This window comes from Haemaphysalis longicornis, unplaced genomic scaffold (genome assembly GCF_048455015.1).
Source record: "Haemaphysalis longicornis isolate Haplotype H1 unplaced genomic scaffold, Haemaphysalis longicornis Haplotype H1 scaffold_2, whole genome shotgun sequence".
In the NCBI taxonomy this organism is placed as follows: domain Eukaryota; kingdom Metazoa; phylum Arthropoda; class Arachnida; order Ixodida; family Ixodidae; genus Haemaphysalis; species Haemaphysalis longicornis.
In genome coordinates, this window is record NW_027526295.1 from 167,581,322 (window position 1) to 167,600,381 (window position 19,060).

Below are 19,060 nucleotides of genomic sequence, written 5' to 3' on the forward strand. Positions count from 1 at the left end.
TCTTTCCCGTGAAAGGTGGCTACGGTGGTGCGACGGTATGAATGGCCGTACATCAAATCGCACACTTTGGAGCACATTCCGAGCAATGGAAAACGGTCGTCGAACACCCGATCCCGTGGCAAGCTCCCGCCTTGTAGCTCAGGAGACTCCAGAAGAATGTGCCGAACGGGCAGCTCGACAATTCTTCCCTCTACACGACTATATCCTACAGGACTATATCCGGGAGGCCAATCTAGTTTCCTGGATATAGATCGGACCCGCTTAGTGTGCACTAAGCCTCGGGGCTATTAAATAAACGAACAAACAACAAGAATTCGCTGCTGTGCGGTGCGACAACTCGGGGAGGAGCACAGCGAAATTTTTCCGCTTCCCAGCGGACGGCAGCTCAGCACCCTATGTATTCAGTAAAAGTTATGAAGAAGCAAGCGCTATCCTTATCAAAAAAGCTGCAGGGTGAACCGAAGAATCTTCTGCTGTTGCTTTAGAGTAAATTTATTTTTCTTTGGCAAAGGCATTTGTCAGTAATGTTGTAAGCATGTGAAGCTACTTGCCGAGAGTTTCTCATGAGCCGATTCATGGAAGCGGACACGCGGATGGATATTTCGCTTCGGTATCGATTTGGTGAGCGGTTGCTCTTCATTTTCTCTCCACCAGAGAAGAGCTCGGAAATTATGTTCGCCGAATGTGCTTAAATGCTTCTTTAACGAACTGGTTTGGCTTTAGAGCGTTCCGAGGGTCAGTTTCTTATAGTTGCATTACCATCTTTGAATGTTTAATAACAGAAGACCGCAAAATTATTTACGTGGCAGCTGACCGCTTGCATTGAGTGTTAGGAGAAGTTCGAGTTAACTGCGCGGCGGCCGAGCAGCGCTTCGCTTTTCAACCTGTGCTAGGACACATTTTTTGTACCTTGTTTGCACTCTGAATATTTATTTCGCTTTTACGTGTTGTTTATTGATATCCATGGTGGTATTTCTTCAATTTTTTTAGGTTTGACGTATGGCTAAATTACGCAGGAAATTCGCTAGCTATGAAATTATTTGGGGTTAGCAAGTTTACAAAAATAAGATTTAGAGCGGTTTTTAATGGTGGGGAACTGTGCTGGTCATCTCACTTCATAATCATTTTATTAATCACGAACGGGTGTTTTTATGAAACATCGTTTGTGGAAATACATTGTATTCACCAAATGAACGTGGTAACCTCTGCAGAAATTTTCTGTATACGATGAATTGTACGAAGATGTCTCATGTTTTGTAACCGACACAGAATGCGGACATTTGTACTTACTATACGAGATACGTAGCTCTGTGCTATTGTGGCATGTATTGAACTTCGCTTGCGATACGTTGCTAATAAAATCAGTGAATAAAGTACATTTCACGCCTACTCCTTTTTCTTGCCCAAACAAACCACGCTTCAGGGCGTGCTGGCTCGCGTGTATTGAACTCAGAAATATTTCCAAACGAATGTTTTGTGCACGTGCTGAGAGTCCAGGCAAATTAGCAACTGAAAGCTGAGGAAAACAAGTTGTGCAGCAGCAATACAATCTAAAAAGAAAAATGCAAGCGATGTTTATTCGCACTTGCGGCACGCAAAGACAGTTGCGCTCGTTCAGCCCATCGCAGATGATAAGCGGCCCAGGGTTTCCTCCTCGCGCATCAACGAAAGCGCTGCCACAGCTGGATCAGTGATTTTTTGTTGTTTTTTGTTTTGACAGTTTGGTCTACCAAGCACCAGGGGACAAATTGAAAATAGGTCCGCCGGTGGCGTAGTGGTCATCACACAAGACGCGCATTCTGGAGATCGTGGGTTCAGATCCCACCCGGCGGGCACTTTTTCTCCACTTTCCCTCTCTCTTCCCAAATTGTTTATCTGTTTCAATGACCTACCACATTATCCCTTTTTCTTTCCGATATATATATATATATATATATATATATATATATATATATATATATATATATATATATATATATATATATATATATATATATAAAGAGGCAAAGGCGGTCCAGAGCGTTACGACTGCTAAAAATGACCGCCGCGGAGCAATATTATTAGCAACATAACGGGCGAGGGATACAAAATTGCTACCAGTTTGAAGTTGCGGTTCAGCGTACTTTTAAATAACATAATGAGGCTTCGACGAATCACATTGTTTCACTACCGAGCGAACATGTTGTAGCTTGTTTTAGAAACTGTACATTGCTACTCTTTGTGCAACCCCTGCGGCCGCCACAAGTTAGCCAAATGAAGATGTCGTCTCGCTAATTATGGTCGAAGAAGGAAAATCTACGCAATTTCCCGCGGACACGTATATACGAGGCGTTTATTCAAGATCGTATGCAAGATAGTCTTGGCCTAGGGACATTTACACATGCCATACTGGAGCTTCATAAAATTAAATAACGCAGTGTTACGTGCGACGAGAGGCATTTTGTGAATCCAGAACTTTTGAGGATTCCGCAAGTTCCCGCCGCTCCAGGAGCACGGTTTCCCTCTGCTCGGTGTCGACATCCTTAGTCGCCGTCGTAAAGCTCTGCCCTTCTGAGTTACCGCCGCTGGTCCCCGTGTAGTTTCTTGACCATTCAAAAGCATCGTAGTTCTGGAACGTTGTTGGCAGAGTCTCCTCGTGGTTATGTCCCCGATCTGAGGCTTCGCTCTTACGGGCCATGTAGCTGCTTGGGGGCGGATGGCGTCCGGCCACAATGGCTGTCTCTCTAGTCGTGGTCACTTGTGACTGGGTGATCAAGAAGAGGACGAAGACGAGGGAGGCGCAGACGGTGAAGAACATTCCGATGAGGCAGCAAGCAGCGTACATAATCCCCGAGCGTTTTCTTGCAGGTGACTGGTGGAGCGCTAACTGGGAGTCCGACAGGAAGGCTAGGCCACATGAACCTCTTCTCGTACCGGCTCCATGCTGGTCAGGGCCTGTCGCGGTCTTCTGTTCTGGCCAAGAAGGATTCGTTTCGGCATACGTATGTACCCGCATCGTTAGGCGTGGAGGCAGAGATCGGGGTGCCGTAATGAAATGGTGGTGGCCCAGAAAATTGTCGCATGCCCACTTATATGGATTGGCCAAGATGAGGTTTTTTTTTCATGAAAATGAATCAGATGAAAGCGGGCAGCGTGCTTCCTCAGTCGCAAGCTGTGTTAACCGTTCCCTCGTGTTGAGGATTGCCCATTGTTGCTGACGAAACGCCTTACTACTCGAGCGCAACCATCCGTTGTGCCAGAAGTGGCAATGCTTTCTGTCAATGCGAAATCGAGAATTCAAAGCCTCTTCGTCCAGCGACAAATATGGTTGAAACACGAAGCTTTCTTCCACCTCCAACCGAATCGAAAGAAGATACAATCTCGTGCGGGATTCTTTCGTTGCCGTCTGAGTTTGGACTTTGATTATGATGATGCCCTTGAAGTATTGGCACGTGCACAGTCGGGGGATTAGCAGTGATAAAGCGTTGACTTTCCCCTGCTCTTGATGGGCCTTTGTGAAAACCCATTGTGTAAATTGGCTTTCTTGCAGTGTGTTTTAGGCGTAACAATCTGGATTTCGGACTTTGTCTTCGGACTTTGGCTCCACTATAGAAGGCTTCGCGCTTTAACTATATTTCGCTTTACCAACGGTCATCATCATCGGCAGAGAAAGTTGGCTTTTCTGCAGTGCGGTTTCGCGCACGGTCGCCATCAGTGAGGCGAAGAAAGCTACGCTTTAAAAATGGCTCATTCAGCAGAAAAGGCACCGTATGGCGTCTGTAGCAGCCAAGCCGTTCACTGATAGCGTTAAGGGAATAAATGTAAGGTAAGTGAGTTTAAAATGAAATTGGTATTATTAGCGACCGGATGAGAACCGAACTCAGGACTTCCATAACGCGAGTCGAGCTCGCATCCCCGACGCTACTCAGGCTTTTTTTAGTACGCGGAGAAAAACTCCACTCAAATTACCCCAGCAAGGGGAAGCAAACCTAACCTAATATTGAACGAAAGCGACCACAAAGCAAACGCAGCCAACAAAACCGAAGCTACAACAAAAGTCAACATGTCGCCTCCAAAGTCAGGTGTTGACAGGCTGCGATCGAAGCACTCCGTTTAGTTGTATCTCTTGAATGATCGCATACACTGAGCACTTGCACACACTGTTCTCCAATTTCTCAATAAAAAAAAAAAAAGTTGTCTCTCTTTTTTCCTCCACTACATGTGCCTGAGTACGTAGGCTCAGCATAACGGTCTATCATCCTAGCCTTCCAGAGACTACGACGGCCAATCAGAGAGAGAGAGAGACAAAACTTTATTAAAATCACAAAGACGAGCACACAAGGAGCACCGCTTTCATGGCTCCCGTTGACTAAATGCGGACGTAGTGAATGCGTTGTGGCCTGGGACTTTGACGATTTTCTACCCCCGCGGTACACGCAACTCGACTTGCAATGAGTTTGGAGTTGCCAGACACGTCGTATGACTCAACGTGTTACATCAACATGTACACGTTACGCGTGCGGCGGTGGCTTAGCCAGAAATAGATTTCGGGGGTTGTTATACGTCACCGGGAAAATAAAACAGATTAAAAGAAAGAGAGAGCGCCGGGATGCTTCACCAATATATGCCATTTTAGTGCATGCATACATTCCGGAGGGTTTTCTGACAGTGACCCCCCCACCCCCCTGGCTACGCCCATGCCGTACGGTTTCCAAAACATCTTTTACATTTTTGACTTGGTCAGGGACTGCTTTACTGCTTCTTCTACTAATACCTGACGAGACAAACTCTTGTCAAACCTTTGACTACGTTAAGGCTGAATAAAGGCCTACAACATACCCACTCAGCTGCTGCTATGTCGTCCCCTTTATGTTGTTTACGATTTCTGGCACGACCATGGCCATGCTGAAGAAGGGCGAGAGGACCGATCCCTGACGAGTCGCTCTGCTCCCCAGCCCTCCCGTACGGCGAGTGTTGCGCCGTTCGATCCGGAAGGAAGTTTTTGAGGTATTCGTATGTCCTTCAGCCAATTCCTAGTTTGCCTATGTTCTCTAGAATCCCCACGTTCTTTACGTTGCCGATTTCTTTAGTGAAGTCCAGTCCCATCATCGCTCTGGTGTATAACGGGGAAAAGTTCTGAAGTCTACAACATCACGTCCACAACATGGCGAAAACTTTGCATTGTTTGAGGAAGGTCCTTTCTCTTCTGCGTGTCTTTTGAACCTGTTGAGTATCACACGTTCGTTTACGTTGTGCGCATTATGTAAGTGATGTAAGTGGTTAGGTTCTATATTTACAACTGCTTGCAGTGTTTCGGGGTCATGGATACGTCCTCTGGATTTGGCCTCGTTACCAGCACACGTTTGTGTACCTAATCAGGATCTCAACAGAGTTATCATCCAGGTTGCGCAGCATCTTGCTTATTTGCTGTTTGGACCCGGGGCCGAAAAGGCCTGGAGGCATTTAATAGCATATCGCAACTCCCCTACGGTGATGGGACGGGCAATGATTTTGTTTTGTTTTTTTGCCCGTATATGATTTTAGCTCCTCATTGGGGTTGGTCACTATATATACCTGTCCCGCATTGCTTCTCCGTACGACTGCCGTGTGGTAAAATGTTCGGGTTACGTCTTATGTCGTCGATGGAGCGTTTCATAATGGAGCTTTGCATTCAGCATTTATGCTCTCCGAGCTTCGAAATTCAGCAGGCGGCGACACTAGCAGCAACGGTATTGCACAATGCAGCAAACGAAACAAAGACTCATTGAAGTCGAGACAGTGATGGAATCCCGTCTGGACGGGAGAATACATTTCAAACACACGAGACGCCGACCAGTCAAAAAAATCGTTCTTGACGTTTCGGCTTCCAACACGGAAGCCTTGTTCACAATGAATGCATCACCAGAAGTGGGTCGTTTAAGTGGGTTTGAGTAATCGCTGCAAAGAGCATGCGTAGATCGGGTTTAGATTTCCGTAGTTACGATTGACTGTGTTAGATGTGGTCTGAATGATTAGTTATTCCAGATGTAGCCGTGATGCTGTCACTTTTCCTGTTGCGACGATTCTTGCATCGTCCCAATCAATTGTGTGGTCATTCACGACGGCGTGTTCGGCTAAAGCATTGTTGCGGACGCTCTTATTCTTTACGTCACGTGCATGCTGCTGCAGACGATTCTTATAATTCCCTGATTCCCCGATATACACGCCGCTGCAGTCTGCACAAGGTATCTCGTATACCACACCGGGGAAGCGCTCCATGGGCAAGCGGTCTTTGACTCTTACGAGCTCATGGCGCATCTTTTTGGCTGGAACGTGGGCCACTTGAACGTCATAATCCCGTAGGACACGTGCCAAACATTCACTTGTTCCTGGAAGGTAGGGCACAGAAGTTCGCTTCATCGGGGCAGGAGACGCGTTCAGTTGTCCCCGTCGGGTCAGTTGGCGTTCCGTTGCGCTTATAAAGTGCCTCGGGTAACCGCAGCTAGCCAGTCCATCCCGTACCTTTGCCGTGTCCACCGCCGCATTCTCGGGCTTCGGGCACAAAGCGTGCTAACAACAGCCCTCTTGTGGGAAGCGGGGTGCACGGAGCTGAAGTTCAGGTAGCGGCCTGTGTGCGTTTCCTTGCGGTACACGCTGAAACTTTAGCCTCTGGCCCTGCCGAGACACGAGGACGTCCAGGAAGGGAAGTTTGCCATCGGCCTCCTCTTCTAACGTGAACTGAATGGCACGTTCCATACTGTTGAGGTGGGCCAGTAAGCTGTTCGCCACGTCTTTCTGAACTACGCAAAAAAAGCGCGTCATCCCTATTTCATATTTGCCGCGCTTTCGAGGCGCTTTTTCAAAGAAAGTGCTACGAGTTGTGCCGCGCCTCCGCCAGATGGCGCCACGGGTCCCGCGACCGAGAGAAGACGCAGTGAAACATCCCCCTCGCGAGGGGCACGATCAAATGCAGAGCATTTCCGGGGGCGCACGACGTTAAGTAGTTTGCGTTACGTTAATGTTGTTGCACTTGTGGCAACTGCTGACGAGAGAGCGCTCGTCAGCAGTAATTTGAATGAGTCAACGATATAAGGCGCGTTCGTAGCGTCCAGATCTGTGTCGGCTTTGTGGCGCAGTGGCTAGAGCACCATGTACATTGCGTTCCGCCCGCAGGGTCGAGGGATCGAAACTGGGCGCCGGATAGTATTTTTTTTTTATATATAGTAGTGAGGGGTGCGGTGCGGACTACGGACGTCAACGGGGGTGACATCGTGAGTTACTGAAATGCTCTGCATTTAAAACAATCGTCGACGTAACGCAAGAACACTTTTGGGTGAGGGGCAAAGGAGGCTAGCGCGCGTGCTTCCAGCGCTTCCATGGTCAGGTTGGCCGCCGTGACCGAAATAGAAGCGCTGGAAGCACGCGCGCTAGCCTCCTTTGCCCCTCACCCAAAAGTGTTCTTGCGTTACGTCAACGATTGTTTTTGCGTAGTTCAGAAAGACGCGGCGAACAGCTTGCTGGCCCACCTCAACAGTATGGAACGTGCCATTCAGTTCACGTTAGAAGAGGAGGCCGATGGCAAACTTCTTTTCCTGGACGTCCTCGTGTCTCGGCAGGGCCAGAGGCTAAGTGTCAGCGTGTACCGCAAGGAAACGCACACAGGCCGCTACCTGAACTTCAGCTCCGTGCACCCCGCTTCCCACAAGATGGCTGTTGTTAGCACGCTACTGCAGCGTGCGAAAAGATTGTGCTCGAAGCCCGAGGATGCGGCGCTGGACACGGCAAAGGTACGGGACGGCCTGGCTAGCTGCGGTTACCCGAGGCACTTTATAAGCGCAACGGAACGCCAACTGACCCGACGGGGACAACTGGACGCGCCTCCTGCCCCGATGAAGCGAGCTTCTGTGCCCTACCTTCCAGGAACAAGTGAATGTTTGGCACGTGCCCTACAGGAATATGACGTGCAAGTGGCCCACGTTCCAGCCAAAAAGATGCGCCATGAGCTCGTGAGAGTCAAGGACCGCTTGCCCAAGGAGCGCTTCCCCGGTGTGGTATACGAGATACCTTGTGCAGACTGCAGCGGCGTGTATATCGGGAAATCAGGAAATTATGTCTGCAGCAGCATGCACGTGACGTAAAGAATAAGAGCGTCCGCAACAATGCTTTAGCCGAACACGCCGTCGTGAATGACCACACGATTGATTGGGACAATGCAAGAATCGTCGCAACAGAAAAAGTGACAGCATCACGGCTACATCTGGAATCACTAATCATTCAGACCACATCTAACACAGTCAATCGTAACGACGGAAATCTAAACCCGATCTACGCATGCTCTTTGCAGCGATTACTCAAGCCCACTTAAAACGACCCACTTCTGGTGATGCATTCATTGTGAACAAGGCTTCCGTGCTGGAAGCCGAAACGTCAAGAACGATTTTTTTGACTGGTCGGCGTCTCGTGTGTTTGAAAAGACTCATTGGCGCGAACTTTCGACTGGGGAGAACGAACCCCACTGCACGGGCGCATGCTGAAATCATGTATTTTCTTTTAAGTGCGAATGCACTTCTTAAGCGAGCCTGAAGCGTCCGCCGCCGTCCGCATAGCAACAGCTGCGGGTGCGCGCGCTCCTCGTCTTCCTTGGCAACGGGGGGAGATGGGCGCGCGCTGCCTGGCCGCTGACATGGCACATACCCACGTGGGGGTGGCCAGGAATCTCCTCGTCTTCCTTGGCAACGGGGGGAGATGGGCGCGCGCTGCCTGGCCGCTGACATGGCACATACCCACGTGGGGGATTGGCCAAGAATCGGGCGTGAGAAGGGCTAATGCACCCGCTTAAAGGAGTACTGACACGAAATTTCAAAGCTGAGATCCGCTCTAGCAATCAAGTACAACGACAACACAAATAGGTGTCTGTGAATAAATGCATCTTTCTTTCTTTGTAGTTGTGTGTGTGTGTGTGTGATCTCTCTTTCGCGAACATTACCGAACCGCGCAAATTCAACTCGTGCATTCGCACTTTCACATTCTTCCCCTCGGGGAAATGCGGGGAATTTTTTTTTTCCCCGCCGTACTATCATCGCCAGAGACCCACAGCAAGCTTCCTCCTCTACATGCTTCCGTAGTCGCTGCGGTGGATTCCAACTGCATTCGGTCACTCGCTTCTCGTTACCCACAGCACGGGCGCATGCTGAAATCATGTATTTTCTTTTTTCCCCGCCGTACTATCATCGCCAGAGAGCCACAGCAAGCTTCCTCCTCTACATGCTTCCGTAGTCGCTGCGGTGGATTCCAACTGCATTCGGTCACTCGCTTCTCGTTGCAGCCGGCGTTTCCGCGGACGCCAAGCGGCCAAAGTTTACGAAAAAACTGTGGTCGATTCCTCTGTCATAGGAATCGGTAAAACACGAAAGTGAAATGTGCAGTGAAATCTGCAGGTGAGCAAGATTTGCGGGTCGGCGGCTGTCTTGTGGGTGTGCTTGGCGAGCGACATCCTGCTGGCGGGCCGTTTCGGCAAAGGTGACTGGCGTCATTTCCGTGATGGATATGACGTCAGTCACTCTTGGTGCATGCCGGCATAAAACAATTTTGTTCAACACGTAAAACCCAAAAACGAAATACCGTAAGTATAACGTACTCTTTATAATGAAAGGTTGCTCCTCCGCAAGAATACCCTGTGTGGAGGGGTGCACCCTTTACAGGCCGCTTGCTCGTTGTACTGGCGTCATTTCCGTGACGGATATGACGTCAGTGAAATCTTGATGTATTTCGGAATAAAACACTTTCGTGCTAAAATTGCTCAAAGAACCTAGTCATGCTATCGCGTCAAGAATGTGTCGTTGGCACGCTCCGGCTGACGCATGGCGAGCTGTCTGCCGACTGTCAGGAGTTGCACCTCCATTCTCTCTCATGAGACCTTCCTCCAGCTTTAAACATGCCCGTCATTTGGCTGAAAAAAAATGAAACTGCAGCTGAAAAAAAATGAAACTGCAATCAACTTGGCGGACGCGTTTTTGACTCAACTACAATTGGTTGGAGCAACTGGATGAAACAAAATGGACTTGACGGTGCCGGTCAGTAGGCACCATCGCCCCCTTTCAGAACGGTCTCATCCTCGCAATAAAAACCACTTGGACGACACCGTTTAGGACTATTTTATGCGCGCAAAAGAAAATAGCCGACAATCACCATACTCCCTAATGCTAAATTTGAGCGCAGCGCCAACTGCAGTCCTCGGTTAAGGCACATAGCTGGTGATTCTCATCTGATCGCATCATTACAGAACGCGCGGCGGCGCGCGCTACTCTGCCGTTCTCTTGCGCGCGTCGCCGTCGCCGAGCATGGTGTTGTAAATCGTGTTTGAACCTCCGCGCTAATGTCACGTGGTTCGGATGAGTCACGCAACGAGGAAGGAAACGACGCCAAAGGACCGATATACGTGCAGCACGCCGCGCGTGCTGGGCTTCTGTGGCGCAGCCTCGGCATTATTCCCTTCCCGTCACACTTACTCCAGACTTTCATTTTCGCTTTCCTGCGGGCTCATATTCGGTGGCCTCTTTGTTTTCTGTTATCTCGTAGCGCCTCGCCGCTGGGAAGCGTCTCGCGCCGCCTCGGCATACCGCCCTGCCTTTCACACTTTTCTCCTGTTTTCTGTCTTCGGTGTCTCCTTAGTTCGCTCGGTAACGAGGCCGGCGACGCCATCAAACCACAGTAGCCGACGCTTAAGTGCTGCACACTAAAAAGTGTGCAACAAGAGTGGCTTCAGAACAGTCCAGAAAGTATGCTGCTGTGTATGAAAAGGTCTTCGTCATAGTCGCCGCCGTCGAAGTCGAAACACTTGACACAACCCGTGTGTTGGGACTCGCACGAGGCACTACACCAACAGCGCTCGACACGCCACGCCTCCTGACACCACCGAAACCCTTTACTGCGCCGATGACGACGCTGGAAAAAATGCGTCGCTACGCTAACACGAGCGGCGATGCCCGAGCACACACGCTCACCCGAGAACTCTCCCTAGGTCCGCCGATGCTCTGGCCAACCTAGCACTCAAGTTTTAGATAGTCAGGCCGGCTAGCACCTCCACACACTAGGTACGTGCCAGTACACGGCATTTTCTAGTCTATCTTCCCGTGTGAAGCCGTTCTTCTCACCCCACTCTGCATAGCCATTTCACATATGAAAACACCACGCTTCCCACTTGTCCCACACGTAACTGCCCTAACCACTCACCAGCACGGCACAACTACAGGCAGTCCGGCACACCATACCTACTGCACAACCTCAGCTCACCCATCCCTTTCTGGAAGAGCGGGCTGAATCTGGTCTTGAGCTGGCGCAATAAATCCTGGAAGCGCAGTCTACGGGTTCGTGACAGCCTGGGCGAGCTACCAACGGGTCGTATTCTAACGAAGAGGCTGTGGCTGAACAGCGTAATTTTTTTTTTTTTTTCATCTTGCATTATTTTCTTCGAGCTTGCCTTGGTTCCAGGGCACACCTTACTTGTGTTTTCTAGATGCAGTGAAATGCCAATGCTCAGATGATGTCTGGTATAGATTCAGTGTTCTGAATAGTTGTAGTCATCTCTTCTCGCCACAAGTTGCCACGCTGATCTTCAGCACGAGCAGTCGACACTATAGCGTTTGATCTTGAGCAGGGCCAACATCTTGTCGCCACTGGCGACAATCCTCTTCATCTACTGCTGCCTTCTTACATCCGACAGACATAGCACTCTTCAGTCAGCTTACCAGTGCTTGTTTAAAAGCAGCACATGAAGCAGTTTACTGACCTGCCCGACATACAGCTTTTACAGCGCTGGTCACTCCAAAATAACCAGAAAATGCAGTCGCCACCGTTTTCCCTCCTGGCGGAATTTTGAGTGTATGAAGCACACAAATTTCACTAGTGGCACTTTACCCTATTTATTTTCCTGCGCGCGTCAAGGTGGCGATAGCTGCACTGGACAGTGCTAAAGGTCTGAGATGGCATTGATCTTAAGGTGACCCATCACCACCAAACTAAATGTGCTGCAACAAAAGCGGTTGTTTGTTACGAAGTGGCAGACTTGTCCACTTGCACTGTTATTCTTTAAACCTTAACCCAGCTACTCTTTAATGCGGACTCATTGGCGTCCTAATATACCTTTTCTCTCAATATCCTGTTCTTTATGAATAATATCCTGTTCTCTCAATATCCTGCTCTTTATGAACAGGATATCAGATCCTGTTCTTTAATAACATTGATTCAATGGCCTGATCGTCCTGTCTATATGGCCACTAGAGAAAGCTCAACACATGGAGGAAAGAATACTCTGGAGAAGTCCCTAGCATCTTAATGCAATGCTAAAAGTGTGGAGGAAGTGACGTCATTATTGTTGAGCCCATAGACAGCGTTTAGTTTTTTTACGGCTGCGGTGGCTAAATCTGGCCAAATGACACGGACAATTTTTTATGGCGCTTTCACTCTGGCTGCCACGCCACGCTTGCAACACAGCGTAGTCGCTACGGCAAACGTTTTTAGGTTAAGTCAGTTTGAAAACTCCGCCGTTGGAGGCGGCCCCAACGGCGCTGGCGTCACCTCGAGATCATAGAGTTCTCGAGATCGGCGGAGCAACAGGCTCTGGCTGCTGCTGACAAAAGCCTCCCCGCTCAGCTTAGGCGAGAGCCACAGTCGGTGCTTTGCTTGCTGTGCGTTTCTTTGTTGCAAAGCGAAGCGAAATTCTTCGCAGCCGAGACGTAGCGCACAAAGACCGCCGTGCTGTACGGACCCAAACACTGCTCCCGTCTGCGTTCGCTTTCGCGAGCCGCCCATACCGTGGAGCTGTCATCATACCGGAAACAGCAGAGGAGAATGGGGAAGAGTGCTGGGCTCGTCGACATGGCGGGCGCGGCTTCACAAATGTGACATCAGGGCCTCTCCTAACCTTTTCTTTCCTTCATGGCTCAACATCACAAGTCGCCCCCCCATAGTCCCCAGCTTATGAGAAGTAGGCAGACAATACAGTCTGCCAATACTGCACTTTGCAACACATGAGCCAAATGTGTGCTAAGCAGCAACTTCGAAATTCACCAAGCTCCTGTGCAAAGAATAACACAGACGCCTAAAAAATATGTATAAAAAGACCTGTATTGCATCCAGACTCTCATACAAATCACTTCGAGAGAGGGAAAATAAACACTGTTGCACAGATACATAAGCCAATTCTCTAATGCCGACAGACACAAAACCTTTCTACCGTCACATTTTAGGCACACACTGAAAGGACAAACCAAACAAAGGGCTAGATGTAAAGGTAAAAAAAAAGTCAGCAATTTTCTTCGAAAGCCAAGCGGCCAGCCACAATCGCGCAGCTGTAAGCCTGAATTCTGGCACTGGCAGCGCTGAAACTTCCCAGAACGGTGCATTGTGTTCTCAAGGGAACAGGTTTGCGGTGGTTCCTTCACAGTACATGGGTGTTCACGTCAACGGCTCCAGTTGACACATCGATACTGCATCGCTGCCTGCGGTACACCAAACACGACTGACAGGTGCCAAGAGAAAAACCAGCGACCAGGGATCAGTGCGCCAATACCCATGCGGGGGGGAAAAAGCGCCCAGAAAGGTTCAAGCATACGTGCTCGCGCATTGTTCAGCGGTTTGACATGCATCCAATGGCTACAGCAGTGACCCGTAGGTTCAAACATCGAAGAAAACTGCGCTGGCGTGGCTACACGTTTGCGCGCAACAGATGAAGGCGGCAAAGTGAAGAGCTATTACATTACGCAAGATAGTCACAATGCACGGCACACCTAATACGAACAACATGCAATTTTAGTGCACAAGAAAGTAAACACGGTTATTGCAAAAATTTCAAACAGGATGCAGACTTTCCGTACGGCTTGCACTGTCGGTTGAATGAAAGCGCATTCAAGCATACAGTTTGCGCTAAGTCAAGCGTTGTAATCCTAACTTTGTGTTGAGTGGAGCAAACCACACAGAGCAGGAGAAGGGCCTGGCAAGTGCACGATTCAAGGCAACCCTGCCGTAGAAACAATACCAGGTTGAAACCCCAGATACAGTACTGCATTTGCCCTGCCTTTAGGGAAAAAAAGAAAAAAAAGTGGTGGCAAGTTTTAATTGGCTCCTCAAGACAACCCCCTGTCTCAGTTCAACTAACTGACCTGAAGGTATATAAGTGGGCAAACAGATGCTTGAAATTTCAGAAGCCAGTCAAAACTTGAAACGTGTTTCAGAGAATACATTGCAAACAGAATGAAGTAAGTTATTGAAATACATGCATAGAAAAGAACGGGTGGGACATAATTGCAGGTCTTCAATTCATTTTCAGCACCAAAAAGCAGGTTGCTGGGCAAAAAGGCATCTCCAAGATGACCTCCAGATAACCAAGGGCAAATCAAAGGCTAAATAAACACAAGACACACGGCCTTGGGCCACGTGCTAACAGGCAGCAACCAGAAGTAGCTGAATGCTCTGCAATGAGGACACGTCAACAAGAAGCAACTGCTGTAAGTCATTAATCGAACTACTGCAACCAACAAAGTGCCTTGCAAGGTGCCGAAGCAAAACCGAAATGTATAAAACAAACAAGAAAGAACATGCCAGGCAGGAACAGTCTGCACACAATCCAAACTTAGGGGCCTGGCAATTAAGCAACAAAGATTAGGCCAACAAGAGTTTAGGAACAAGCTGTGTACCCCAAGAACCAAGAGCCCAAGAAAAGGACAGGCATTACCTATACAGCAGAAGACGACATGCAGAGAGAAGAAATGTAAGCCACAGCATCCCGACGCAGGCACGCTGCGATGGTGGGCGCGGCAAAAGCAACGACGGAGGGGGAATTCTGTTGCCTGGCCAGAAAACCCATCAGAGATACAGCAAGGCGTCCCTTGGCCAACGCAAAGGGAACTGTCAATCTGCCACAAGTTTTCGTGTTCAGAGTGGCTGCTTTTTTGGCTGCGCCCCATTTGAGGGGGGGCACAACAGTCGTTACCTACAAAAACAGGCAAAGTGAGAGGACAGGCAAACTGCGCAGGCACGCACTCCGTAACACCCCCGCCCCGAAAGGCACAAGGGTGCGGGAGAGCGGCCAAAGTCAGTCGGGCAAAATGTCTTCTCAAGAGTAAATCAGTCACTAGAAAGTAGTCCTTTTTTTCGTCTCGTTGCAGACATCAGGCTTTGCACATCCTCATTCTTTCTGCCAACAAGTTTCACACCGCTTGCCATCAGGCGAGCGGAATCTGTCAAAAAATGGTGGTCGCTCCGGTACTTCCAAAGATTGCCAGAAAGCTTTTTGACACGGTCGCCAGGCTTCAAACGTCTGTCGCATCAGTTCTCACCGCGAGAAAATCTCCCATCGCAATGATGAGAAAATGCAACTTCAGAGAGTTACGAGAAACTCTGTCCACCAGGAACTGTGTTCCTAGCCAGCTATTCTGTCAACGCATATTCCAAGCAAGGCAGTTTTCAGGACACAGGGTATAGAAGTAAAAAACAAAAAAAATGTTACGGCAGGTTTTGCGCCATAAGGTGGCCTGTCCCCTTCAGCGTGTAGTTGCCATTGCGTCACTGTCAGTCTGCTTTGCAGTCGTGGTAGTAGTTTGTGGTATACTTGGTCACATCTGTTAAGAGCACAGGGCTCTGCCAAGTTTGAGGGAATCCAGGTGTATCGCACACGTGAGGTAGCAGTAAAAATGCGCGTTGTCACCAAATCCAGACAGGTGAGTGAACAAACTGCGCCTTCTACCAGTGGATCAAAGAAACGCAAGTGCTATGGGGCGGCTCGGAGCGAACTCGCCAAAAGAGAGAGAGCGCGGCACAATAAAGTCTCGTCTTCAATATCCTGAGGGAGGGGCGTCGGAATACGGCTGCTGCTGGGTGCAAGTCTTAAAAAATGGCAACGCCTAACTGTTTTAAGGCCCCCAACCCTACCAAAATCAGCGGAGTACGACCGGTTTCAAGAAACCTGAAGCTGCTGCTTCACCAGAGTAGCACTGGTCTGCCAACTTCCACGGCCAGTTGCAGTTGCACGGAAACATTTTTGAAGTTTAAAGTTGCTGAATATATTGGAAAGTTAAATGCCGTATTAAAACAAGTCTTGCAAAAAAAAATTAACACATATTTTCAAATCAAACTGGTAATCACTTTCAGACAGGGCATTTGAGCTAAAGCATAGCCCAACTCACCTTCGGTAAATATTTCAAAAAGAGAAATCCGTCTGCATTCAAATTTTCAATGCAGCAAAATAAAATTACACTCTGTCCACACCCAAAACCAGGATTAGTGATTTGTTTGTTTTTTTCTTTTCACTATTACAAGAAACGGCAAAAGCAAAAGGGAACGAGAGCTTTTCTTTCCCCGTTCCAAGCACTTTTTTTTTTTTTTTGCTCCCTTCATTTAGTGTCCCTGCGTGTACAGCGTGCGGTCATACTAGCTATTAAACAACAGCCATTCGCAACTGAAGAAAGGGCCTTAGGAAAAGGGAATAAAACTGAACTTATTGGAGAAACTCGGCACAAAGTTATGGTTTCTTTGGGCACGCTGCAAGAACCGCGCGATATAGGCCTGTCAGCCTTGTTCCCCGCTAACCATGTAACTGCACATGCTTCGGGCAACAGAAGCGCGGGAAAGGCTGCTGGCATTCAAGTGCGAGCGGGTATCGATCAGGTCGGGATTTAGAGATCAACCCAATGATTACCTTCAAAAAATTTCCTTTGTTTTCACCCCTCTGACAAACCTTTTCCCATCCTTTTTTTTTTTTCCATTCCACGCATAAAATCCAGCCTTGCATCAATCAGGTCATCAAGCATCAAATAGAAAAAAAAAAAAAGTGCGCGCAACATGGCAGAAGACGGCACCTCGTCACAAGACGCGCGTAAGAACAAGTTTCTCCAACAAGTATCAAAAATAAAAGCTCTCGTTCATCATGTAACATTTATACAATACAAAAAAAGAAAATAAACACGAGGAGAGCGGGGAAACGCAAAGAAGAAATGTTTCCCGCTGTCAAAATGCCTCTGTCCATGCAACAAGGCGCGGCTTACAAGTGTTGCACACATTTCAGCCGAGTTTGTTAAAGTCCCACGCGCGCACTCTCTCTCAGTCCATGCGCGCGACACGCAGTCCCAAGCCACTGCGGGTGCATAAAAACGCGGTGTCCGTGCTGACCAGGCAGCCGGGCACCCGAGCCACGCCTTTCTTCCACGCCGTCGTGAACAGGAGCGGAAACACATCACAAACGGGAGGACAACCGACAGTCTCCATACACCGGAGGCACCCAAGTGCGGCACACCCCTTGCACTGCAAAATTCCGCAAACACAACGGGCCTCCAGCAACTGCTTTTCACGGCCCAACTGTAAAGTCCGCCGTAGTTCTCTTCAGCTCGAGAGAACACGATTCAGTACAGCAGGGCTGCAATCCGAGCCAATCCTTCGTTAGAGCCCTTCGCCGGGATGGCCGTAAACGAACAAAAACACTGATATGGGTGTGCAAAAGGGCACAGGCTTGAAGACTATCGCCCCTTTCAACTAAAAAAGTTTGACTCTTCAGTGCAGTAGACACAGCCCGCTTGCTGCTTTTCAGCCAGCCACGAGAGGTGTTAAAAATGCCTCCCCTATGTGTATAGTACAATGCATATACTCCTCACACTCCCTCCCTCGTCGTCGTCATCATCATCATCCCTCCCTGAAGGAGCACTCTCTCTCTCTTTCACACTCAACTTTGTTTCGCTCAAGCGTCCACTTGTCCCACAATTGTTTTCCTAAAAAAAAAAAATACCTTAGAAAATGGCATGTTGATGAAGAACAAGATCGACAACAACATCATCAACAAGCACCCTCTTTTCCTCTAGGCCAACACACTACTAAAAACAAAAGGGAAAAAGAAAACAGGAAGAAAGCTACTCAATGTAGGCAACTCCCGAGCAAATTTGGAGTAGTCGAAAAAAAAAAAGAAAATTCTGGAAGAGCGGCTCGGGCAAGTGCACACGGTATGTACAATGCTGAAATTAGACCTCTTTGGTGATGCCCGAGTCGCTCTTCCAGAAAGCTAACCAAGGCTCGTGCAAAGAAAGTATGACTGAGCACGCCAACTCTGTGCCCCACTTTACAGTAGTTTAGAAGAGATTTTTGATGCTGAAACCTTCGCCAAATGCTCCCCCAGGTGCACAAACACGACCGGTAGAGCATGGAAGCATTCGTGAAGGTTTGGCGAGCCAATCAATGCAGGCGACTCATCCCTTTCAGATTCCGTCAGGACGCTAGGCATCCTCCAACAGTGCGTAAAAACAAATAAGAGCGACCGTTTCGCTTGGCCAATCCGGAGGCGCTGTGTACCATAATAACAATAAAAAAAAAAAAAAAGGCTAAATACGCTCGTGGGTGACACTGAACGGCGAGCCTGCTTGCAGGTAGCACGCACACACACAAGCCGCCTTGCATTGACAAGAATCCATTCAAGTGTCGCCATCATAACGCAGCCCTGACGGCCAGTAGAAACCACCCAAGCCCCTTTGTCGCTCCCGCTGCAGCACTACGAACTACTGCCAAGAACCGCAGGGGTACGTAGTCATCCTCGCAACAAAAACAACAAAACAAGAAACAGAAAAAAGAGACGGTGCTGCTTCAGGGGAGAGGGGGAAGAGTGTGGCCTGGAGGAAGGAAGGGGTTCTGCTGCCCGGGAAGGGAAGCAGCAGCTCAGTTGCTGGGCGGGGATCCCGACTGTGGTGGCTGGGAGTCCGGGGGCGACTGGGACGGGGGCGGGGGCTGCTGCTGCCTCTGGCCTCCGCCCTGCTGGGGTCCTCCTCCTCCTCCTCCCCTCCGGGGCCCTCCTCCCATTCGGGGGTGCATCGGGTACGGACCCGGGCCGCCACCCACCATCTGGTTCCGGTTCACAAGGGCCCGGATTTGGCGCTGCGCCGCCTGCAACGCAGCCCCCGGGGGCATGATTAGGAAAGAGATTGGGGAACGAAAACGTCGGCTTCAATCACAGAGTCCCGCTTTCTGCAGTCTAGGAGGGTCGCAGCCCGAGAGGAAGCTGCTGCATTTCCAAGCTGACAGGCAGTTTCCAACAATGTGATGCATGTTGCGATATAACAGCAGCCTTTAC

General features: G+C 49.2%; 1 protein-coding gene across 3 annotated transcripts in view; it reads right to left on the reverse strand.

The window, feature by feature from the left end:
• Positions 1-13,065: 13,065 nt before the first annotated feature.
• Positions 13,066-19,060, reverse strand: part of Imp (IGF-II mRNA-binding protein) — a 30,190-nt gene continuing 24,195 nt past the window's right edge. For all 3 annotated transcript variants that reach the window (XM_077698622.1, XM_077698621.1, XM_077698620.1), the window contains exon 14: positions 13,066-18,873. In XM_077698622.1, the coding sequence (XP_077554748.1) occupies positions 18,649-18,873 (225 nt within the window). In that variant the 3' untranslated portion in view covers positions 13,066-18,648. The remainder of the gene's footprint in view (positions 18,874-19,060) is intronic.